Below are 26,505 nucleotides of genomic sequence, written 5' to 3'. Positions count from 1 at the left end.
TTTGCAGTGTGTGTTAAATCGCGCGCAGCTACTGTGGGTCACACATATACGCGCGCACACGCACACACGCACACACAAGAGCTCCGGGTTTCTACGGTAACGCACTGCATTGGCTATTTCTGTTCCGAGGATGCAGGCTGAGAGGTACAGTACCTGGAAACCTATTCTAGTCTTTTATTTGAAGTTGCACATTCTATTAAACTTGTATTAGACGCTACGAATCAATCTACATATGCAATCCCTTGCATATGTCAGTGCAGATGAAACAAGCAGGTGAAGGTGACTTTTAAAGTGTGCCAGAAGTGTCCTTTAAAAATGCCGCAGTGGTGTGCAATCATGCCTGTTCTCTGTGGAGTACTCATAAGGTATTTTACACGAGAGCCTTAAGTTGTTTTTATCTTGTAGATTCAGGTAAGCAGTAAGTGATGTACTGTATTTGAAATGTATTACAAATTCTACGTTATAACTGCACCACTGTTGAATAAAAAAACAATGTGTTGCCTATATGCAAATAAATGAGGGTGAGCAGTGCTCTGGATTCCTGTTTGTTCATTTGCTGATAGCATCTGATATGTCACTGTTAGAAAAACAAAAATGATAGCCAAGTAACTCACCTTGACCATTTGATCAATTCAGTTCTTTTAAAACTATCCATGTTCACCATCTCATAATCTCATCTCATCACTAGTCTACTACAGTAATGCATAGTGAACTTTTATGTGAGTTGAGTAGCCTGTGTTACTGGCTGTAATCTGTTTTATTTATTTTTTAATACAATCACCGAATGAGGCATCACCATTAATTATAGAGTCTCCTGTTTGGAGATTATGTGCATGCAATTTAGTAAACAATACTGATAAATTAGACCATGATTTAATCAGATTGTCTTTTATATACTGTATATTTTATAAGACTATATATAATTAAGTAAAATATTACAGCATCCACTAACAATAAATAAATCTTTACTTTATAAATATTAAAGTGTTTACATCATATATTTGTCTAAATTTATTTCCACATATAAATATTCCTGGCACTTAATAATTATGCATTTTAGGCAATTTATTATTAAGCATACTTATAAACCATTAATTATAACATGAATAAATATGTTTTTAGAGGGAAAGGCAGGATAAAATTGTGGTTTTATGAGTTTTATTTTTTACTTGGGATGCTAATGCTGAAATTAGGTTTTCTCATACTGATTGAGAAAAGGATTAAACATAAGACAGATTTAGAAATGATCAAAAGCATGCATGATGTATACTATATTGAAAGCTTGAACATTAAAAAAAAACTGCTTCTTTTATTTTGTTGCCAATAGACTTGTGTCTCTTGGCTTATTTGAATTGTGGGGGTGATGTTCTGCACTGGTGCATTTCTTCTAGAAAAATCCACTTGTGTCAGTTTACATAGAGCCTGTAACACATGAGATTATATTTTGGAATACCAGCATTTGGATTGTATTGACAACAGCCCACACTTGCGCTGGTATTATGTTGCACATGATATGGACTTGTTTCATTCCTGTTTTTCTTTGTACTTATGACAGCAAATCATAAGTGCATTAGTTCTGAAGTTTTATTCAGGGACTTGCAACCGTTTCATAAAGTGTTATATTTGTCCGGTCATTTTATATACTTAATCTCTATAGGATCAGTCAGAGGTCAGGATATACTGTTGACAGTAGCAATTAATTATGTATTTTACCAAATAAATTATATTCAGGAAATACTGGACAGTAAGGTTTATTTAAAATTTTCAGTTCAACAAATGTTTTGTTAATGATTAGTTATAGAAGCTCGATATGCTTAAAATTGTCATGCAGCCGTTTAGCACGTTTCAGGTAGATTACCAGGATTTAAACAGACAGCACATTAAAGCACAGATTTGGGTGATTTTATTGGATTTCAATGCCATCTGTGGAAATGTCAAACTAAATTTTAAGCATGGATTATAGATTGGCTGACAGATGGTCTTATCAGTAATGACTCCATTTCTAAGACCAATTTTAGCTATGGAAAAGGATTTGTAATTATTATTTTTTTTAATTTAAGGATAAATGTAGAATGCCAATAAATGTTATATGAACATAACAGCTCTAATATTGTACAATATACTTTTTTGTCAGTAATTGTCAATTCCTTTAAAAGGTTTTGAAGGAAATATTGGGACAGAGATTTCATAATGATATAATGATATGTGGGGCTGATGAGTCTCAATTGATAATAATAATCATTAATTTGCTATTCTAGATGTTTTTTATATTATACCTAAGATAACTGCAGAGAGTGTTCAATGCAGTACAAAATGAAAGAAGTGGAGCTTGTAACACAACATCCAACATCATCTACATGATAACAGTACATGGTCTGTGTCAGATATATTATAAATAATTTTCATGTACATCCTTTGTTATTTTACTTAAGTCAAAATGTTAAGCAGGGCCAATACGACTGAAATGAACCAGCTATGTACACATCTAAGTAAAGTAATTTGACTAACTTTCCACAATGAATTATCTATCTATCTATTTATGGGTTATTTAAAAAAAAAGTAATTAATCATTAGGAAATTGAGTATGATTTATACAATGTCCAAATTATAAGATTTAAGATTCAGGTAGATACAGTAGAGTGCTTCTCTGTTACTACTTGACCTAACAACATGGCATACGATGGATCACTAGATACTCACAAGGTCCTAAAAGTATTAAAATTATAAGCATAACTACATTTTATGACGTGCCACCTTTGAATAACCCTGATATTTGATTGTCTCTTTTTCTGCATTGTTATGTAATTGCTGAAGGTACCCCTTTGTGAGCTTTATGTACAGCAGGGAGCATATGACGTTCACTAATTTGATCCCTCTTGTATGCATGGAAAAAGTTTCAGTGACAGTAAATGCATGCAATATTAATTATTTTGCCTGTGAGAATATCTGACGGGGAAAGTCATTATTCTCTTATTTTTCTGTGCAGAGGGAAACTATTAACAGCAGGAGGATGAGTTAGGAATCTCTTAAGAGTCTAGACAAAGTGGTCTCTCAAGGATCTGGAAGGATTCTATCTGCCATCTGTACTAATATCATGTTGGTCATGACACATCCTAAGCTGCCTGCCATCACGCTGATGCTTCTCTGCAGCTCAGCATCCGTGCTGTGGGGCTTCCCATTCGGACCCGTGCTTGATCTGGATGTTATTCCTAGAACCACTGTGCCTTTTAATGGTAAGATTATTCTGATAAAATATTAAATTCATTAATGTCTGAAACAATTATTCTGAAAACTTACCAAACCTTGCCACATTAGTAATGCAACTTTTCTGTAACTCATGATTGAGTAATAAAAATGTTGCAGCAAATAATACTTACAGGAAAGAATTGATCAAATGTAAATTATACTCAATTAAAAGTGACATACAGTGGTGTGAAAAAGTGTTCCTGATTTCTTTTTTTTTTGCATGTTTGTCACAATTTAAAGTTGCAGATCATTAAACTAATTTAAATATTTGTAAAAGTTAACAAAAGTGAACACAACATTTAAATGAAGGTTTTTATTATTGAGGGTAAACAAAATCCAAACAGTATAGTGTTTTTTTTTTTTATCCAGAGCAACGTACAAAAGTGCTTTGAGTCTCTATTAATGAATAAATCAACACTGGTTCTTTAGATTACACACTTATATATATTAGCCTACAACTCAGGATTTTGTTAGGTTTTTTTTTTAAACAATGACAAAGCAAACCGGGAAAAGTGCTAGTTTAAGTGTTTTAGGAAGAGGTAGGTCTTTACCCATCACTTGAAGATAGCCAGTGACTCCGCTGACTTCTATGGGAAGTTTATTCCACCACCTCGGTCCCAGAACAGAGAAGAGCCTTGAAATATACTTGTCTCTCATCCTGAGAGAAGGTAGGACCACTCGAGCAACGCTAGAAGATCCCAGGCAGCATGGTGGAGTGTGAGGAGGGATGTGGTCTCTGAGGTAAGGAGGTGCTGGTCCATTTTTAGCTTTGTAGGCAAGCATCAGTGTTTTGAATCTAATGTGTGCAGCTACTGGAAGCCAGTGGAGGAAGCTCAGCAGTGGGGTGGGGTGGGAGAACTTGGGCAGGCTCAACACAAGTCACGCAGCTGCATTTTGAATTTGCACTGGACGAATAGCGTTCAGAGGTACAATAGACCTGCCAGCAGAGAGTTGCAGTAGTCCAGCCTCGAAATGACAAGAGACTGAAAAAGCACCTGAGCAGCCAAAGTGTATAGATATGGTCTAATCCTTCTGATGTTGTAGAGAAGGAACTGACAAGCGAATCACATTAGCAACATGTGAGGCATAGGACAGTGGATTGTTCATGGTTACCCCAGGGTTGCGAGCAGTGGCTGAAGGGGAGTTGTGTAGAGCTATTCTGAGATTCTGACTTAGAGATGAATCACTTGGGATGACCAACAGTTCAGTTTTGCTGGGGTTGAGTTTCAGGTGATGAGCACTCATCCATGAAGATATGTCTACCAGGCATGCTGTGGTATTTGAGGGAGGGAAGGAGAAGATGAGTTGAGTATCATCAGCATTCCTGTGGTAAAAAAAAAACAATATGAAAATATGACTTAACATGAGAGTGGGTAAGGGCTGTCAAAATTAACCAATTACAGTATCTCACAAAAGTGAGTAGACCCCTCACATTTATCTAGGGACAATACTATAGAAATAAAACTTGGATATATATTTTAGAGTAGTCAATGTGCAGCTTGTATAGCAGTACAGATTTACCTCTAGAAACAACTCAACATACAGCCCTTAGTGTCAAAATAGCTGTCAACAAAAGTGAGTACACCCCAAGTGAACATGTCAAAACTGTGTGCAAAGTGTCAATATTTTGTGTGAGCACCATTTTTATTTAGCACTGCCTAAATCCTTCCTTGTCATGGAATTCACCAGAGCTGTTGCTGGGATCCTCTTCCACTCCTCCAAAATAAAATCACAGAGCTGCTGGATGTAAGACACATGGTGCATCTCCACCTTCCGGTTGAGGATGCCCCACAGGTCCTTAATAGGGTTTAGACCTGGAGACATACTTGGCCACTCCATCATCTTCACCTTCAGCAATGAGTTGTCATCTTGGCTGTGTGTTTGGGGTCATTAATATTTTGGAAAACTGCTGTTTGGCCCTGTTTCTGAAGGAAGGGTGTCATGTTATGTTTCATAATGTCACAGTACATGTTGAAATCCATGCTTTCCTCAATGAACCGCTGCTCCCCAGTACCAGCAGCACTCATGCAGCCCTAAACCATGATGCTACCACCACCATGCTTGACTGTAGGCAAGGTTGTTGCCACACATCCTGGACACCATCTGAGCCAAAAGAGTTTATCTTAGTCTCATCAGACCACAGGACACTGTTCCAGAAATTCATGCTCTTGGACAGGTTGTCTTCATCAAACTGTTTGCGAGCTTTCTTGTGGGCCAGCCTCAGAAGAGGCTTCCTTCTGTGATGGTGGCCATGCAAACCGACTTGTTGCAGTGTTCGGCGTATGGTCTGACTACTAACAAGCGGACCTCCCGCTTCTGCAATCTCTAAAGCAATGCTGGCAGCACTCATGCAACTGTTGAGCACCTTTGTAATTGTGTACATAGATGATATATGAAAATATTCCAAGAATGTCATTATGTCTGCACCGTTCTCCACTGCCTGCTCCAGCACCAGCTAATTGTCAAGGGAGAGAAATGTGAATTTAACAACCACCTTCTTGGGATATGTCATTAGCTGCCAGGGGGTGGAAATGGACTCCGGAAAGGTGGAGGCGGTAACGGCCTGGCCCAAGCCATTGAGCATCAAAGAACTGCAACGATTCCTGCCATTCACTGTTTGGCCTGGTGGCCTGCTCTAGGAAGAGTCCCAGTGGTTCCAAACTTCTTCCATTTATGGATGTGCTCATTGGGACCTTCAATGCTGCAGAAATGTTTCTGTACCTTCACTAGATTTGTGCCTCGTAACAATCCTGTCTTGGAGGTCTACAGACAATTTCTTGGACTTCTTGGCATAGTTTGTGCTTTGACATGCACTGTTAACGATGGGGCCTTATATAGACAGATTTTCAAATTATGTCCAATTAACTGAATTTACCACAGGTAGACTCCAACCAAGTTGTAGAAACATCTCAAGGATGATTTAAAGTGTCATGGCAAAGGTTGTGAATTTTATTTAATTTTTTCATTTTTTTCAGACAAACTTGTTTTATGTTGTCATTATTGGGTATTGTTTGTAGAATTTTGAGTTGGGCAGTTACTGCAAAAGTGATAAGGGAGACAGCTAGGAATGTGTAGTGTGTAGTAGTGGAAGCCAGGCTGAGAGAAGAGGTGACAATCTGTGAGCAACAGTATGGTTTCATGCCCAGCAAGAGCCCTACAGATGCATTATTTGCATTGAGACTGTTGATGGAGAAGTATAGAAAAAGTCAGAAGGAGTTGCACTGTGTTTGTGGATTTAGAGAAAGCGTACGACAGGCTGTCGAGAGAGGAGTTGTGGTATTGTATAAGGAAGGTGTGTCAGAAAAGTATGTGAGGATGGTGCAGGACATGTATGAGGATATTACATGTCCTACATGTGAGGATATTGGCGATAGTAGGGAGCAGGTTAAGAAAAGCCTTGCAAGGTGGAGGTACGTGCTGCAGAGAAGGGGAATAAAAGTCAGTAGTAGTAAGACATACATGTGTGTGAATGAGAGGGAGGGCAGTGGAGTGGTGCGGTTGCAGGGAGAAGAGGTGGAGACGGGGTAGAAGTTTAGGTCACCTGGGGTTTAACAGTGCAAAGTAATGGTGATTGTGTTTGAGAAGTGAAGAAAAGAGTGCAGGCAGGGTGGAGTGGGTGGAGAAGAGTGACAGGAGTGATTTGTGATAGTAGGGTATCTGCAAGAGTGAAAGGGAAAGTTTATAAGACTGTGATGAGACCTGCGATGTTGTATGGATTAGAGACAGTGGCATTAAGTAAAAGACAGGAGGTGGAGCTGGAGGTAGTACAACTGAAGATGCTGAGATTTTCATTGGGAGTGACGAGGATGGACAGGATTAGAAATGAGCTTATTAGATGGACCGCACATGCAGGAGGTTTATGGATGTAGTGAAGGAAGACATGCATGTTGGTTTGAAAGAGGCAGGTGTAGAGGACAGGGGGGTATGGATATATATATATATATATATATATATATATATATATATATATATATATATATGAGAACAGTCAATCAGTTTATGCTATCAGCGTTAACGAGTAATTCTATACAGTTATTGTGGTTTTATGGTAATATTTAGTTCCATTTTTGTTTCATGGCTGAATATGTATAACATTTGCACAACAGTAAACTAATCTTTGGCACACACAAATGGCTGTACAGTTGAAATTTAGGCAAATAATGATTGCTCATAGCTTGGAATAAAGCCTACCGTTTTGCTGAATCACGTCACCCAAACCTTCTTTTTGAGCAGAGAACACTGCAAATAAAAACTTTAACAAAATTTATGCTGGGGGGAGAAATCCATGGGTAATTGTTTGTGTTTTAAATTATTATGCAGTCAGCTTGAGGCCAAAGGCAAAATACACACCACATGGCTCAGTGCAGTGCATATTATAGTGCAGCCATAGTGCATTATAAAAATATCTCCCACAATAGTAATGATTTGTAAAACATCATTCAGTAAAAATACAGAAATTAAAAAATATTTGATCAATGTTATTTATTATTTGTGGTTTTTGCAGTAAAAGTGCACATGGTTTTAAAAAAATCCAGGATGTTTGATGTTTTTTCTGAGCATGCCTGTGTTTTCAGATCATCTAATTTTCCTCCTTGCTTCAACTGTCCTTGACCTACATTTTTATTCTTCATGGGTGCGTGTGTATGTGTGTGTTAGTGCATGTGTGTCAGATCTCTGTTCTTGAGCTCTCTGGGTTTTATGGTCTTCTGTGAGCAGTTTTTCCTTCTGTAGGCATGATACACTTTAATTTCAGTGAAATATAACAGGGAGGTGAAAGGTACATGACAAGTCCAAGGAGATAAGCACATTGTATTTCTTTATTAATGAGAAATTCTTTCTTTTTATTGTTGCTGAATAAATGCTATATACACATTTAGACCATTACACTCATAATTAATCTAAACTGCTTTAGAATTTTTGTAGTGTCCAAATTGAAATATAATGGCAAATAACTTTTTCCTTTTGACTTTTCTAATTAAAATCTGCTTTACATATCATTAATATATAGTGTTAATAATGTTTTTAATATATTCTATACGTTGGCAATTAGCATTGCTATTGCAATTCTAGACAACTGCCTTTTCATCTGCAAAACTGATAATATATACTGATATATTCTGTTCATTCTCTGCTTTCTGTGCTTGTCACGATGTCATAAGCCTTCTCTGGGAATAGAAAGAATGTGGTCACAGAAGTAGAGATCTGTGTGTGGTGGTGGAAGGATCTGAGAAATGTACCATCTTCTGTCTTCTGGACTAAAATAGCAGCAGACCGTAGTTGTGGTTTTGGCTCCTAAATCTTTATACAGTCTTCTCCCCTTTGTTTAATTTGATTTTGGTTTTAATTTGAAGTATGTATTGCAAGTAACATTTTCATGTATAGACATTAGCTTAGCATAGAGAAAATAGTTCTAGTGTGAAGTACAATAATAGTGAAATGATTTGTTTACTTTTGCTTCCACATTTTTTTTTATCTGTAGTACATGTGCATTAATGATGTAGCTTGCTAACATCCTTCTGCTAGTTTACCTCTACACAGTACCAGTCTGTCTTTAATCCATACAACATCGCAGGTCTCACCACAGTCCTATAAACTTTCCATTTCATTTTGCAGATACCCTACTATCACAAATCACTCCTGTCACTCTTCTCCACCCACTCCACCCTGCCTGCACTCTTTTCTTCACTTCCCTAACACACTCCCCATTACTTTGCACTGTTGACCCCAGGTACCTAAACTCCACCTCTTCTTTTTGCAACCGCACCACTCCACTGCCCTTCCTCTCATTCACAAACATGTACTCTGTCTTACTCCTACTGACTTTCATTCCCCTTCTCTCCAGCGCATACCTCCACCTCTCCAGGCTCTTCTCAACCTGCTCACTACTCTCACCACAAATCACAATATCATCCGTAAACATCATAGTCTAGGGAGACTCCTGTCTGACCTCGTCCGTCAACCTGTCCATCACCACTGCAAACAGGAAAGGGCTCAGGGCCGATCCTTGATGCAGTCCAACCTTCACTTTGAAACAGTCTGTCGTTCCTACTGCACACTTCACTGCTGTCACACTGTCCTCATACATGTCCTGCACCACCCTCACATACTTCTCTGACACACCTGACTTCCTCATACAATACCACAACTCCTCTCTTGGCTTTCTGTCGTACGTTTTCTCTAAATCCACAAATACGCAATGCAATTCCTTCTGTCCTTCTCTATACTTCTCCATCAACATTCTCAAAGCAAATAATGCATCTGTGGTGCTCTTCCTTGGCATGAAACCATACTGCTGCTCACAGATGGTCACCTCTTCTCTCAGCCTGGCTTCCACTACTCTTTCCCATAACTTCATGGTGTGACTGATCAACTTAATTCCCCTGTAGTTACTGCAGGTCTGCACATCTCCCTTATTCTTAAAGATCGGTACCAGTACACCCCTTCTCCATTCCTCAGGCATCTTCTCACCTTCCAGAATCTTGTTAAACAATCTGGTTAAAAACTCCACTGCCATCTCTCCTAAACATCTCCATGCTTCTACCGGTATGTCATCTGGTCCAACCGACTTTCCACTCTTCATCCTCTTAATCGCTGCTCTTACTTCCTCCTTACTAATCCTATCCACTTCCTTCTTCACCATCTCAACACCATCCAACCTCTCTCTCTCTGATTTGCTTTATTCATCAGCTGCTCAAAATACTCCCTCCACCTTCTTAACACACCTTTCTCACTAGTCAACACATTTCCATCTCCATCCTTTATTGCTCTAACTTGCAGCACATCCTTCCCAGCTCGGTCCCTCTGCCTGGCCAATCGGTACAAATCCTTTTCTCCTTCCTTAATGTCTAACCTCTCATACAGCTCCTCATATGCCTTTTCCTTGGCTTTCGCCACATCCCTCTTTACCTGCTGCCGCATCTCCTTGTACTCCTGCCTACTTTTTTCATCTCTCTGTCGATCCCACTTCTGTTTTGCCAACCTCTTTCCCCTTATGGTCTCCTGCACTTCCTCATTCCACCACCACATCTCTTTGTCTACCTTTTTATCTCCAGATGTCACACCAAGTACTTTTCTAGCTGCCTCCCTCATCACTCCTGCAGTAGTTACCCAATCATCCAGCACCTATTCACCACCACAGAGCCCCTGTCTGACCTCTTCCCTGAACCTCACACTACAGTCTTCCTCCTTCAGTTTCCACCATCTTATTCTTATCTCGGTCCTCACTCTCCTCCTCTTCTTCATCACCTCCAAAACCATCCTACAGACCACCATCCGATGCTGTCTAGCTACACTGTCCCCTGCCAACTCTTTACAGTCTCCAATCTCCTTCAGGTTGCATCTCCTACATAGAACATAGTCCACCTGTGTGCACCTTCCTCCACTCTTATATGTCACCCTATGATCCTCCTTCTTCTTAAAATACGTATTCACCACTGCCATTTCCATCCTTTTAGCAAAAACCACACCTCCTTAAAACCATACCTACCCATCACTTCCTCATCACCTCTGTTCCCTTCACCTAAATGCCCATTAAAGTCTGCCCCAATCACTAATCGTTCATTCCTAGGTACACCATCTACCACTTCATCTAATTCACTCCAGAATCTTTCCTTCTCCTCCATCTCACAACCCACTTGTGGAGCATAGGCACTGATGACATTTATTATCACCCCTTCAACTTCCAGCTTCATGTTCATCACCCTATCAGAAACTCTCTTCACCTCCACTACACTCTTACTGTACTCTTTCTTCAGAGTCACCCCTACACCATTTCTCTTTCCATCCACACCATGATAGAACAGTTAATACCCCCCTCCAATGTTCCTGGCCTTACTCCCTTTCCACTTGGTCTCCTGAACACACAACATATCTACCTTTCTCCTCTCCATCATATCAGCTACCTCTCTCCATTTACCAGTCATAGTACCAACATTTAAAGTACCAACCCTAACCTCCACTCTCCTAAACTTCTCCTTTCCCTGCCGTCTCTGTAGACGTCTTCCTCCTCTCCTTCTCCTCCTTTGGCCAACAGTAGCCCAATTTCCACCGGTACCCTGTTGGCCAACGATACCTCGACCGATCCGGTATGAAATTCTTATTTGTGATCCGCATATTCGATTTGGCACGTTTTAGGCTGGATGCCCTTCCTAATGCAACCCTCCCCATTTATCCGGGCTTGGGAGCGGCACTAAGAGTGCACTGGCTTGTGCCTCCCTAATGGCTGGGTTAGTATTGCTAGCTTTCTTGCTTTTGCTATTTTAGCTTGCTTTGTTTGAAACAGGACCTTTGTTAGTTTTGTTGCTGTAGTTCCAGTAAGTAACCTAGCTAGCAAGTTAACCCTACAGATAACATCACAAACAGAATATAATGATTATTTATTCAGAAGAATGGCTTTGTTGGCCATTCATCTGTGACTTTATGAAATTGTACAAACTAACTTCACTGATTGCATTATTTGTTCATTAGAACTGAAGCTATATCCATATCATTTGCTGATGCATGCAACAAAGTTTTTAGATGTACTGTTTTTTTTAATTATTTTATTGTCATTACAGTTTTGGAGTTTTTTCCGTCCATAGGAAAAGCATCTGGTGCTGTTGTGTGCATATTTCTGGATCTGTGATGGACTGGTATTTGATACTTTGACCTAATACTAGTAATAATACTGTACCATTATTATAATACAATACAGTGTTTGATTACAAAATCTAGCAACTATACAGTTCACTCACTGGGAAGTGAAAGCATTAAACCTATTTGGAAGGAGTATATAAGTATAAGTATAAAATAAGAGTAGTAAGTTGCTAAAGTGAAAACTGACAACCACATAGTTTAGGGGTAAAATACTGCTTGGTACAACCAGAATATCTAACAATAAAATCTTTGATCTTTGGGTTTATAGAGTTCAGTTAATACTTTCATATCACTTTTTTTTTTTAATATGAGTGAACATACATAGCCAGAGATAGGTTTCCTTTGCTGTTGGTGAAGTGTCCGTGTGGTTATCTTATTTCAGCACCCATGTCACTAGTGTCCCTTTATATACACACGTGCCTACTCAGCCTGCTAGACACTGTTTTGACCAGAGGGAAAAAGTGAGTCAACATTGGCAGAACACACACACACACACACACACACACACACACACACACACACACACAGTATACCAAACAGAGTATTGTACACATTTTGCTTTTCTACATGATGGAACAAAGGTTATGTTTAAGCCTGAATGCTTGAGTCAACATTCAGTGTGAACTACACACACACATTTGATATCTGGGTTAACTTTGTCCATGCATTTTTAATGATGTGACATTCAGTGGTTTTACTCTTTTATTATTTCGCCTTAAAACAGTATTGTATTTGATAACACAAGCATTAAGATGTGCCAGTGTGTACTGTAGCAGTATTCCAGCACAGTGTGACTCCAAGCACATTCTGTGCAATTGCCTAGGGACAATCACTGGATAATAGAATTCAAGAGACTTTTTACGTTTATATCATAACTGCTGTATGGGCATGAGATATTTGCAAAACATACAGACACACACTGACATCAAGTGCCTTAAGACACTCTCTCTCTCTCTCTCTCTCTCTCTCTCTCTCTCTCTCTCTCTCACACACACACACACACACATGCACACTCACACACACACATGCACACTCACACACACACACACACACACACACACACACACACACACACACACACACACACACATCCTCAGGCCTGTTCTGACCTTTCTTGATTCACAGTGGTGGTCTGTTAGCTTTATTAGGGTGTTCCATGATTGGTTAATGCATGAAGATAATAAATGGAATGCTTTGGGGGAATTATATATGGTTCACACTGAGGCTCAATGCCTTTCTGGGACTTATGTCACTCATTTATATATGACACCACCAACTTTCTCACACACACCCACAATTCAGTTGCATTTCAGTTGTTCAACTGTTAAGCTTACATAGCAATGCATTCAATTTACATTCATGAATAAACTTATATGTTATACGATATATGTCCTATGATTTTCTTGTGAAAACTGTTTAGTTATTGTAATTTGGAATTTCTGATATGGCAGTCTGTGTAATAGTTTGGCAAGTTGGAGACATGAATGATGAATAAATAAGGTGTTGACAGAAAAGGGAAATAAGAGGATGTAGGGTGCCATTGTGTTTGAAAGGTAACTTGATCTTTTCAACACATATTAAAACAAGCACCCCCCTAAAAATGCAAGCAGGGAGAGGGTTTGTTTTTTAAAGTCAGCACACATTCAATGGCTGTAATTTAGGGGGAAAAGAGTCTCATGCTTTATGAATATTTCAGAGTAACTGCTGTTGGTCTCAGCACATTGCGTTCTATTCTGGTGGTAATAAAGAAATATATTTTAAGAAGTGGGAGTCAGTGGTAAATGATTTGTGACACTAAATATTCGTTTTATTACAAATTCTTCTCATATTAATCTTACAAAAATATATATCGCCAGATTTTTTATATTTTTAATAAAGGTGTATACTGTATATCAATCACTGAATATATCAAAATTCTCAACGTTTTTATTGTGGATCTTAGTGACTACATGCATTAATTGTTTGTTCTTATTATTCAAGTGGCACATGAAGTATGAGCATATAATTAACATATCGGATTCAGCTTTAAACAGTAAAGGTGCCTAAAAGATTTCAGGTTGCTCATGAGTCAGCTTAATGCAGATTAGTGCTCTTTTCTCTGCATTATCTCTTCTTCCACCCCTCCTGGTTATGCTTTTGGAGCAATGCCCAGCTTTTTCTTTCTTGGAGAATTCCATTTAATCCTCTTTCATGAATTCATTGTTTGATCAGCTGTAGCATCGATTGCAGTCCTTTTGTTCATTCTTGAGTTCTGACCACAGTCGATCGAGCTGATGCAACTATGCTAATGTGTTGATACTATGTGGCCATGCGTGTCCTTGTTTTTCTAATTGGGTCTCTGACTTTTTGCAGGGCTTCTAGGATGTAATCATTTTCATGGTCAGACTGTAAACTACAGTACTCTACTGCTAGAGGATGGATCTGGTGTGTTGTATGTAGGGGCCAGAGAGGCCCTTTATGCCCTGGACACAGCCAATATCTCAGCTATCCGCAATAACAGTTCTGTGAGTAGTTTCATCATTCACTCACATTATATACAGCTTCTTCAGTGGTCTTTGCTTCTTGGTTATGGCTTAATAAGGCTGTTTTTTTACTTCATAACAGATCGATTGGGCTGCATCTGCTGAGCAGAAGAAGCAGTGCTTAAGCAAAGGAAGAGACGATGAGGTATAACCTCTCTGACTCATGAAACTGTATTAAAGGCATTCTCTTGAGCCTGTACTTATTTTTTATTTTCTTACTTCTATAGTTTTGAGACTGATCGGCTTCATATGCTTCCCACTCACTGACTGCATTCTGTATTTGTTGAGTAATTGTGTCAATGTTGTTCTGCCACAGACAGAATGCTACAATTATGTTCGGTTTCTTGACCGTTATAATGAGACCCATCTCTACACCTGTGGGACACATGCCTTCCGACCTCGCTGTGCATACATAGTAAGGATCACAGCTCACCATTTTGTGCTGAAATTAACTTTGATTCTATTCAGCAGAATGGAACAACATATGATGTTTCAGCAGCATTTTCTATGATGTGCTTGACAGGATGTGGAACGATTCAGCTTTGTGCGTTTTGAGGAAGGCAAAGAAAAATGCCCCTATGACCCATTCAAAGGCTATACTGGGTTTATTGTGGGTAAGCACTAAATTATGGTCTACCTACAATATGCATCAAGAGAAACAGAATAAATACCTCATCCAGTCAAATACAGAATTTAAAGTCTAATCTAAATAAGAGGATACTGTATATATGTTACATCTTCTAAATAATGAGATATCTTTCTCTTTCTCTAGACAGTGAGATGTACTCTGCCTCACAGTATGATTTTCGTAGTTCCCCTGACATTCGTCGTAACTTTCCTTTCCCCAACCTGAGGACAGAAGAGGCTCCAACTAAATGGCTCCTGGGTATGTACAAGACTTATGATGACAGTGGGTGAAGGGATCCTTATTCCAGTAGAATTGTAAAGTGTATTTTGAAATACCCAACATATAGTACTGTGCAAAAAATACAAGTGTAAATAGTTTATTCTTATCAATTAACAAATTGGAAAGAAAATTAACAGAAGACAAATACAAATAAAATCAATATTTAGTGTAACTGCCCTTTTATTTGCAAAACACGACTTCTAGTTACAGTTTTAGAAGGAACTCAGCAGGTAGGTTGTTTCAAACATCTTGAAGAACTTAATTTAGTTGCAGAGTGTGGCTGTTCCTCACGAGATTTTTTAAGTCTCTTGCAGGTAATGACTTTGACTTTTCTGACTTGCAAAGTGTGCAAAAGTTAAAATTAAAAGCCAACGTGTGGTCACACCAAATATTGATTTGATTTAAATTTCTCTTCTGTACAGTTTTATTTTTGAAAGCATTCTCACTTTACAGCATTTTTTGACAACTGACAAAAGCTTTTGCCCAGTACTATATATCAACTCAGTTATTATTCAATGCCTCTTCTATGGAGAGTCCTACTGATGAAAGGTTTGTGGGTTTGTAGATGTGTAAATAAGAAATTATGATTAAATAGAACAACAGTCATATTTTGGTTTCATATTTAGAAGCAAACATGTTTTAAACACTATAGAAATTTGTAAACATAAAAGTATTTTAGAAATAAAAAAATCCTACTGAAAAAATACTATTGTTCCATTTGATGTAAAATTAAATATTTATGATTTAATAAATATTGTACAATTATAAAAAGAAATTTGAATGGCAGACCCGCTTCACAATTCTGCTTCTTACAATTTAAATGATCTTTTGAATTAGAAGCCTTCTTAAACACTTTCAACAGTTTCAGTGCTTTTGTCCTACAGATGCAGTAAATTTTCTTTAAGGCCCATAAGTTTTCCTTTATTGCCCATATGGTTGTTAAGATCACTGTTCTTTGCAGAGGCGGACTTTGTTGGCTCAGCACTATTGAGAGAGAGCATCAACAGCTCCATTGGGGATGATGACAAAGTTTACTTCTTTTTTACTGAGAGAAATCTGGAGCAGAAACCTTACTCAAGCCAGACCAGAGTGGCCAGAGTGGCCAGGGTCTGTAAGGTAAGGACAAAAATAACTATAACGGTAATTATAACTTTGCTTTTTTTTCCAGAATATTTTTTAAAGGTTATTAAGATAATTGTGGCAGTCATTCACAGTACTTCCACTTTACTAGGCCTTATTTTCTGTTTTTTAGTCTGCAAGCATTTAAACATCTACAGTGGTGTGAAAAAGTGTTTCAGTAGTCCTGATTTCTAATTTTTTTGCATGTTTGTCACACTTTAGATCATCCAACTAATTTCAATATTAGTAAAAGATAACAAGTGAACACAACATGCAGTTTTTAAATGAAGGTTTTTATTATTTTTTTTATTATCTTTCTCATTTGTTTCTGAATTTCTTTGGCTCTCTGACTGCTGTCCAGCTTTTGAGGATCTGTTGATCCACTTCACAGTTTCAGACCTATTAAGTCCTATTTAAGAGATTTCTTGATTGCGAACAGGTGTGACAGTAATCAGGCCTGGGTGTGGCTAGAGAAATTGAACTCAGGTGTGATAAACCAGGGGGGCAAACACTTTTTCACACAGGGCCATGTAGTTTTGGATTTTGTTTTCCCTCAATAATAAAAACCTTCATTTAAAAACTGCATGTTGTGTTCACTTGTGTTATATTTTACTAATATTCAAATGAGTTTGATGATCTGAAAGTTTGACAAACATAAAAAAATGAAATCAGAAAGAAGGCCATATAAATCATATTAATATAAGATATAAGTCAGTGCTCATAGGATTTTTAAAATGTGTTAAATCTTGCATGGTGTGATAAATACAAAGTTTGATTCTTTAAATGAAAGTGAGATGACTTTATTATTATTATTATTATTATTATTATTATTATTATTATTATTAAAGTTATATTGTTTGGAAATTGTGTAAGTGTACTTTTTCACAAGTGACAATCGACATACAAACATGGAGCTTCTAGACATTTTTAATTAAATATTATAAAGACTTAAAAAATATAGCCTTCAAAGAAATTCTGATTTATTTTGAAAATGTGGCACAGTGTGTAACTATGTGAGTAATTATGTGAGTAACCTTAACCTGACATTTGGGGGACTCAAAATTTTTCCACCATTATCCTCCTACTCTAGTGCTATTTAGCTATTTTACACTTAATCAGACTTCCTAATTCAGCAGCTTGATTTGCTCGGCCTGTGCTTTGTTAATGCATATAATTTCACATTTATACCCCCATTACTGTTTAGACTTCATATCTCAGGAAAGCAGGTCAGGTCCCTTACTGGCTGATTTGGCAAGTAAGGAGAACAGAGGAGCTCCAGAAAAGAAGTAGGCCACTCTATAGCTCTGATTTGTTTTACACTTTTCCGGTCAGTGAACTATGAAATGTATACAGTGGTGTGAAAAACTGTTTGTTGTGTTCACTTGTGTTATCTTTTACTAATATTTAAATTTGTTTGATGATCTGAAACATTAAAGTGTGACAAACATGCAAAGAAATAAGAAGGCAGGACACTTTGTCCAACACTTTGTCACACTGCTGTATTAGGTCGTAGCTTATATAGTTTTGTATTAACTATTATCCTAAAATTAGGTCAATTAGGAGTCCATGTTTTCAAACTATTAAATTCGTACTGTACACACACACACACACACACACACACACACACACACACACACACACATTTCCTCAATTAAATGAAGTTAATATAGGGGTTATTTTTTTCTCCTATGACTTTGTTAAACACTGCCAGTAGCAATAGTTAACAATAGCTAAACTATTTTAATAAATAAAAATGAAAGAGGTGTAAGTAAACACACTGAATCCACACTGAGTAAACAACTTCTATTTGTCTTATTTCTGCTTTTGAATTCTTCTTTTTACATCAAATTCACATCACGTGATGGTGTGAGTTCTCTTGAAGTAATACAATGTGAAAGATGGAGTGTTACACTCAAGTTTTTGGAGTAGACAGTTGTAGCTCATTTAGGACAGACCACTATAGATCCATAACTGTGCCATGTCGAGTATAATATTTAATTTAGAAGAACTTAACTTGGCAGGAGACCTACTTGGTGCTTTATGTTATTCATAGAGGATTATGTGTGAACTGTGGAAAAAGCTGATGGATGAGAAAAATGTGGTAGGGGGAGTAAATCTGGGAGTAAATTAAAATAAAAAACTGTTGCAGCAAGCTCCTTCCATGCACTGCTAATTAAGAAGACGACCTCAATATGTGAAAGCTGGTAGTAAATTCAAAACAAATGAAAGTGCATAAAATGTCTTATTTGTGGTTTTTGTTGTGTAAATATATAGTACGTTTAATATTATTTACTGGGAACGGACTGTAATGCGGTGAAGGAATTTCCCACTGGGAAGTGAAATGCAGGCAATCAAAATGATGGACTACTGGTGCAGTTTCTATTTACTTACATATTCTATTCTTTACATCAAACTTGCATTGTGTTTGTGTGGCAAAAAAGTAGAACGATTCACATATTTTAAAGAAATTACTATTCTGACCATTAATAGCAATAATAATAATAATAATAATAATAATAATAATAATGAGAATAATAATGTTTTATTATATGTGTGAAACATACAGACAAAAGAGGGGGTATTTGAGATGTTATCAAATGGATTTTTGTTTACAACAAAGCATGAAATGTCTGAGACATACTGAATTATCAACTGAAGCAGTGGAGTTTTATGCAGGTATTTATGCAGATTCTAGGATTTGTGATCAGCTAAAATGTGTTTGGATCTGGCTGGTTTTCCAGATCAATATTGTTATCCAAACCAACTTTGGGACCTGAAGTCAGCCTAACTGCATGAGCCCAGTGAGAGGCTAATGACACTTGCTCCTGATTATTCCCACTGCTACAATGCAACTGTGCTGATGGTGTCAAACTTCCTTTTTGGCATTAAATTCTAAATGAAAAACCTTCATCTGAAACTCAGCCATGACAAAAAAGAGAACTGATCCAGTTCCAGTAGTTAATAACTTTCCTACTAGGCATTTCAGTTACCATACACAACCAGGTGTCACTCCTCTGGCTTTTTGTTGCAGCTAAAATGAAATCGTATTTTAGGTGTCAGGTCAGATGTCTATACACCACATTATCGATGTACTCTGATTGAGAAATTCAGAGAGCATGGCATGCCCTTCTTCATCTGAAACTCAGATTTTTAGGGTTATAAGTGTGCATAAACGGCAAAGATCGCTGCTTAAGTGTTTTGGCATTTTAGCGATGCAATAAGCTTTTCCTCCACTTCCAAGTTTCTAGTGCTTTCGCATGAACTAAAGACTAGATTTTCTTAGACAATATCATACAGCTTCATTTAAAGTTTATTCTTATTAGTATTTATGCTGGAAACTTTTGTTGTTGTCTAATGTCTCATTTTGCAGTCTATAAATCTCTTTACAAGTTACTGTTGATAAGAGCCAGACAAAAATATTTAAATTAACTTCAAGGTCTATAGACAAATTTGACAAAAAAACCCAAAAAAAACCCCCTACACTTCTTATTAAGCCTAGAAAGCGATATGTTCAGAAAAATCGTGAAACTAGGTTAACAGTGAGTTTGGCTGATCAAAACCTATTGTAAGGGTGACAGAGCAATAATGTGTCAAATAACCATGTGGCAGAAGCTTTGTTTGAGGAGCATGAGCTGATAACCCGTTTGCCTAGCCATGTCCTCTCACAGCTGTGGGAGTATTGGACAGCTCAAATCAGCTATAAGACAGGCTTAGTCTTATGAAAATGTCCCAGATGGTATACTGTCATGACTACTGAAAGAACAGAGCCTGCCCACTTTCAGAAGCAGTCCACAGAGCTAATGCTGTAGGAGTTTACTGTGGTTTATTGTGGTTGGCAATGTGTAGTATTCCAGACAGAAACTTCAATATTCATCTCAATTACCTGGAATATTTTGATTGTAGTTTAAATAGTAGTAAAGCACTGTGCTTTCTGCACAAGCACAACTTTAGACAGTTTGTTGTATTAAATCTTCAGATTGCTCTTTACAGCTAAAATGATGAGGAAGATCATTGTGCACCCACTAAACACATATGCACTGAAATTATGTTAAAGTAAATGTTGTTTTTTGTTTAAAATACAAATAGGTGACAAATAATAATAAAAAGAAAACATTTGTGTCTCTTGGCATGAATTCTATTCTCTGAGAAAATACTAGAGGAATCAACTAAAGGCATTGTGTTTTGGTGATACTAGTGGAAAGTGCTGATGTTGCTTTAAAATGTCTAGGAAGAACAATGTTCTATTGGGTTGTTGTCTTGTTTTTGATTCATTAAACTGCTCAGTGAGCACTCTTGGTTGTCAGATGAGGAATTTATCATCCTGGATTAGATAGCAATTTAATAGAAATGTTTGATCATATGGTAAAATTGATCATTCACTATATTTGAAGTGATTTGCAGTGACGTTTCCCTCCAAGAATGCAAATTGATTGAAACCATGTGAGCAAGCTATCCACACTAAAGCAGACGCCTTTTTGTTTTTAATTTGTCATGTATCTGTATGTGCTATGTTCTCTATCCAGCTCCTGACCATAGATTATTTTTTTTTTTTTTTGTGGAGCAGGATGAGGCAGGACTTAAACAAAGCCTTAAACAAAATGAACAGAGAGGCTACACCACTTGTTATGTTTTCATCTTAACCACTAGGTGTAATAACTATTCTGTATAGAAGCTAAATTGTTTACACAACAATTTACTAAGAGTTTGGAATGTTAGCATTTTGTTAGCAGTATAATACCAATTCTGTATGTTTGTATGCATTTCTTTTAAGTAATGTATTTTGTAGGTTTTTTTTAATAATTTGCAAAACATTATTTTGTTTATATTTTAGGGTGACATTGGAGGTCAAAGGACTCTTCAGAGAAAGTGGACATCTTTTTTGAAGGCCCGACTTGTGTGTTCTTTTCCTGAGTATGAGTTGCAGTTTAACATCTTGCACGGTGTGTATGTTCTGGAAGGACCTAATGTTCAGGACAGCCTCATTTTTGCTATCTTCGGACTTGAATGGTGAGTGAAGTAATTCAAAAATATTGTATGGTAATAAAAATGAAAAGTTAAATTTTGAAAGTTCTTATTAAATCTTGTCAAAATCTCAGAAAAACTATTTTCAGCCAGATTCTGCATTCTGCATTAGGATATAGTCTAGATGTTTTTATGAAAGTGTTCCCTACTGTATTAAATCTTCTAAATGTGAATTAAACAGTAAGAATCATTAATTTGTTAGCATAAGACTCACTGTTGAATTTCAAACAAAGGTTATTTTAAATGGATTGAGGGAGACATTAGCTATGTGATTACTTTACTATGAAAAATCGCAGACAAACTGGATGGCAAAGGGCCAGGACTAAATCTACCAGGTGTGCATTTGAAAGAGGCAAGAATGAGCTCATGAAAATTCATGTTTTGTAGACTTGTACTATAAACCTCTAAATCAAACTCCATATAGCATTCTTTTATTTTCTTTACACATGTTGTCTATTAGACAGTAAACCAGTTAGATATTATACTTTTCTTATTTCACAGTGTTATCACAAGAAAATAAGTTGTCTGCCCAGAGTACACATTAATCATGTGGTCGAAACTCCTAAGACAAACCATATTATTGTGCTCTTTCAAGAATGGACAGTGTTGCTCTGTTGACTTGAGAAATTGAAAATGCCAGAGTCACTTTAGCTACAAAGTGGAGAAATCGTATGTAAAGGAAATTATAAAGTACAGGGTATTAAAATTTTTCCATCTTTAACATTCAATTTGAACTTCTTTTCACAAAAACACCTAAGCGAAAATATTGGCATTACTGTACATTTTAAATCAAATGATTTTGGTTCAATCACTCATGATTACATGAGTACATGAAAGATATTGAAAGAATTTGTTTACTGATAAATTAAAGTGTTTCTCTGAATACACTGTTACCCCCCTCTATCTATCTCTCTCTCTATCTCTCTCTCTATCTATCTATCTATCTATTGCTTTCTCTCAGGAAAAATGTTAAAACATCTGCAGTTTGTCAATACTCTATCAGAGATGTCCAAGCTGCATTTGATGGCCCGTACATGGAACTCCAAGACTCAAAATGGAGGGAATACACTGGAAAAAGTCCAGGCCTGAGGCCTGGCTCAGTAAGAATGATTTCTATTTGTGATATATCTTAATGATTATATTGCAAACTTTCAATCGGGAAATGTAAAGAGCACAGCACACTGTTCATTTTTTAAACATTGTTTCTTCATTCTGCCCATTTCTGTCAGGTATTTGCAGTATTTTAGTAGATATTTTTTAATTTGTTCCGTTCCCTCAATCTCTGCAGTTATATAAGATAATAAGATAACAAGCTCATACATTTTTATAGAAAATGGATGAGCTTCACTGGAAAAATAAATAAATAAAACATTATTCAGCTGAATTTGAAATTTGATGATAGTGGCACCAACAGTTATTGTGACAACCTGAAGGTGTTCACTGTTAAATGATTAATCACTTGCTTGCTACTCTGCCACCTACCCCTCTCTCTCTCCCTCCCTCTCTCTCTCTCTCTCTCTCTCTCCTTCTCTCTCTCTCTCTCTCCCTCTCTCTCTCTCTCTCTCTCTCTCTCTCTCTCTCTGCATCTCAAGTGCATAACTGATCAGCACCGGGCTCAGCTCATAAATTCATCACGGGATCTGCCAGATAACGTGCTCATGTTTGTTCGGAGACACCCTTTGATGGCCAGAGAAATCCAGCCAATAGGAGGGCGTCCCCTACTGTTCAAAAAAAACGCTGACTACACCAATATAGCTGTTCATAAGGTCACTGCCTTGGATGGGAATACCTATAACATGATCTTCACTGGAACAGGTACTTTCGCTAATTTTATTATTAGTCCTTATAAAAAGACATAAAAAAGGTCCAAATCTTAAAGTTACAGCTTCTGGAAAATATGTGTATGTGCATTGTTGCAAGAAAAGATGATGGATGGATGCATAAGGCTGTGCAGCTGGGAGATCGGGTACACATGATTGAGGAGCTACAATTGTTTAAGGAGTCACAGCCTATAAATAACATGGTTATTTCATATAAACAGGTACACTTTACCTTTATTGTCACCTGCCAGTTGTTGCATGTTTATTTTTTTTAGGTTTTAACTTTGCTTACAAATATCCTTAAAATGCATTTAGATGAACACATTAATGAATTTCTCTTGTAATAAACAGAAAAGTATATATGTAAGCGCCGCGTCTGGAGTGGTGCAAGTGCCCCTGTCTTCCTGTATGCGTTACACCTCATGTTATAGCTGTGTGTTTGCACGAGACCCTCTATGTGGCTGGGATGGGCGACAATGTGTTGATATATCAACATACCCTGTCAGGTAAGGGATAATTATTTTGACAAAATATGAACATAACTCATATCAAATAAGTCACTTAGAATACACAGCTTATTTCTAAAACTAGGTCATAGTTTCAGATATAGAGGTCATATTTTAAGAAAGCCATACATCTTTCACATACTCTGTACCTATTAAAAAAAAGAAGAAAAAAGCACAGTAACCACTGTACCCTTAATCAGGTCCAACTTAACTCAGGACATCCAGATGGGTAGCAGGGGGTGTGACAACATCACAGAGGATGGTGTGTAATTTCTTTAAAACATAGTCCATTTACATTATTTGACATAACATTTACCATACAGTTCATCTGCAAACATTTCTGCTTTCTTAATTTTAATGTTTTATGTGTCAGGTTTTGTGACCCATCGCACTCGGTCAGTGATGGTGGGACATGACTTGCTCTTGCTTTGTGAGCTTCGCTCTAATCTGGCAGTTCCACATTGGACCCTGAATGGTGAAGAGATGCAAGGTTACGCTGTGGACACTGGCTACCGAATTGGCACTGACGGTCTCCTTATAATCGGGGCTCAGACACGGCACGGTGGCCATTACAGCTGTTATGCTGTGGAGAACAATGTTTGGATTCCCATATGCAGCTACATGGTTAGGGTGCAGCCTGTTCCTCCACCTTCACCCCATCTACCCACAGATCCAACTGCCTTAGCAGAGAGGTTTTTCACCACTAGCACACTGTCTATTAGCCCCTCTAGTGAATCCAATGAGCAGCCCCTGTACCCACTACCCTCCAGGCCTGAGTTCCACACCAACCTTCACATGGAGGCTATGTATATTTCCATGGTGGCTGTTTTAGGTGGACTCTGTCTTGTGCTGACCGTGGTGCTGCTGTATGTAAGCTTTTGTGCACATAGTGCCCCTAGTCACAGGAAGTACACCCAGCAAGAGCTGTCCATTACCCCAACTACAGAGAGGAAACAAAGCTCTCATGTTGAGCTGAAGACAATCTCGAGCCACTGCAATGGGAGGACCGATGGGCTTTATGCAGCAGCATCAACAGATGAAGAATTCCTGCAAATTATTTCTGGTGATGGGCAGGTCAGTCCTAACAAGGAGCCTCCTCCAGCTCCTCCACTTCCGATGCCACCTCCACTACCAGCCACAGAGTACGCAAATGGCTTGTCGGCTTCGCTACCCACTGTTTTAAGAAAAATAAACGGGAACAGCTACATGCTCCTGAGTCAGATGGACTCAGATATGACCTCACCTCTTTACCATTCTTTCACAGAGGAGCTGAACAGGATCCTAGAGAAGAGAAAACACACACAGCTGGATATGCAGCCAGATGAAAGTTCAGTGTAGCCTGATCTCTTACTAATAAGGGTTGTGGCACCTATTGGAGGGAATCTTAACTGTTGTTAAAGCTGTATTTTATTACCTAAAATAAATGTGGTGTATTATGCTGTATTTGCACTGTATCCTGATGTACACCTCAAGTCCTTTAGATATTATGAACCGTGATTTAAATGTTCTTTTTGTTTTTGAGGACTTCGCATTAATAATAGTATTGTTTGATAGCATAGTGTTGTAAAACAAATATTTATTTTATCTGAAGTGATAAGGGAAAGACCAAATACAGATCATGTACTCAGAGGACTTTGAGAGCATAAACACGCAGAGGAAAGAACTACATAAAAAGGTATATACATTAACTGGGGTAAAAAAAAGTAAATTAAGTAAATACATGATCAGTGTATGTACATTATATTTGCTATAATTGCAAGCATTCTTGGCCTACAATCATTAAACCCCCAACCTTGCACACATTTACAAAATGCTAATACACTTGATCCAAGAAGAATCTTTAAACTGTCCTTAGCAGTTAAAGAAAAATTGCACCCACTGATATTTAATTGTAAAATTTAATCTCATTGATGGTAGTTATTTAAATTGAATTTAGAGCTTTTATAACAGCTTTTGTAAAAAAAGAGAGATAAATTCAGTGCAGGATCTAAGACAAAAGACAAAGCCTGGATGCTGAAGGTCAGAACAAACTTAGTAAATGGTAAACATGCTATGAACAAAGGAACCTATTGCAGTCTTGACAGTGCTTAAGCCTATTTTCACCACCCAATGAAATACATTGTATTTTCATTTATAGCATACACATATACTTATACATAAGTATATATATATATATATATATATATATATATATATATATATATATATATATATATATCCAAGTGTTGTCCAGAGGGGATAAAGCCAAGTTTGTTTCACACAGACTAACAAAAGAAATCAATGTTGTTAAAAGGAGTTGTTATTAGAATAGTGACAACACAGCAAAATGTAGAGAAACTGGGGGTTGCATTCAAATGCTCTCCAGAGGACATTGCAGCATTGTTAAAATGCGGCATCTTGGCCCTGAGCCACTTGAAGTGAAATTGTCATCATTATAACAAAATTTTCATTGATTAATGCATGATGCTCTTGGCAAAGTCAGTATCACTTTCCAGCTATTACAGTACTTGTTCAGATGAAGGATTAAAAATAAAAATATAAAAATACAGAGCTGCACTGACACATGACCCACATAACCTAGACATTATTAAATCTATTATTTTATATAATATCGTCCTCTCTTCTACCTTTAACAAAATGTTTGCTCACCTTGAGAGACGTATACACCAAAAACAAACATTTGCGAAATTAGGAACCGTATCAGTTTAAATTAAGGTCTAACTAATTGA

The 26,505-nt window shown here is 37.4% G+C and overlaps 1 protein-coding gene across 1 annotated transcript; it reads left to right on the top strand.

The window, feature by feature from the left end:
- Window positions 1-25,219, top strand: sema4gb (sema domain, immunoglobulin domain (Ig), transmembrane domain (TM) and short cytoplasmic domain, (semaphorin) 4Gb). Its single transcript, XM_046854853.1, has 15 exons — window positions 1-144; window positions 2,987-3,233; window positions 14,233-14,384; window positions 14,485-14,547; window positions 14,719-14,817; window positions 14,926-15,016; window positions 15,175-15,288; window positions 16,271-16,425; window positions 21,260-21,435; window positions 22,412-22,550; window positions 23,043-23,265; window positions 23,376-23,491; window positions 23,622-23,776; window positions 23,977-24,038; window positions 24,150-25,219. Exons 2-15 carry the CDS (start codon window positions 3,095-3,097, stop codon window positions 25,112-25,114), a joined length of 2,649 nt encoding a protein of 882 aa, XP_046710809.1. The 5' UTR covers window positions 1-144; window positions 2,987-3,094; the 3' UTR covers window positions 25,115-25,219.
- The last annotated feature ends 1,286 nt before the right edge of the window (window positions 25,220-26,505 follow it).

This window comes from Silurus meridionalis, chromosome 7 (assembly GCF_014805685.1).
Source record: "Silurus meridionalis isolate SWU-2019-XX chromosome 7, ASM1480568v1, whole genome shotgun sequence".
NCBI lineage: Eukaryota > Metazoa > Chordata > Actinopteri > Siluriformes > Siluridae > Silurus > Silurus meridionalis.
Note: the sequence above shows the minus strand (reverse complement) of the source record. Positions and strands in the feature narration are given on the sequence as shown.

Coding starts and splice junctions, on each gene's coding strand:
- sema4gb (XM_046854853.1), top strand. CDS start 3,095: ATGTTGGTCATGACACATCCTAAGCTGCCTGCCATCACGCTGATGCTT. Junction 14,385..14,484: donor CTATCCGCAATAACAGTTCT/GTGAGTAGTTTC, acceptor ACTTCATAACAG/ATCGATTGGGCTGCATCTGC. Junction 15,289..16,270: donor TCCAACTAAATGGCTCCTGG/GTATGTACAAGA, acceptor TGTTCTTTGCAG/AGGCGGACTTTGTTGGCTCA.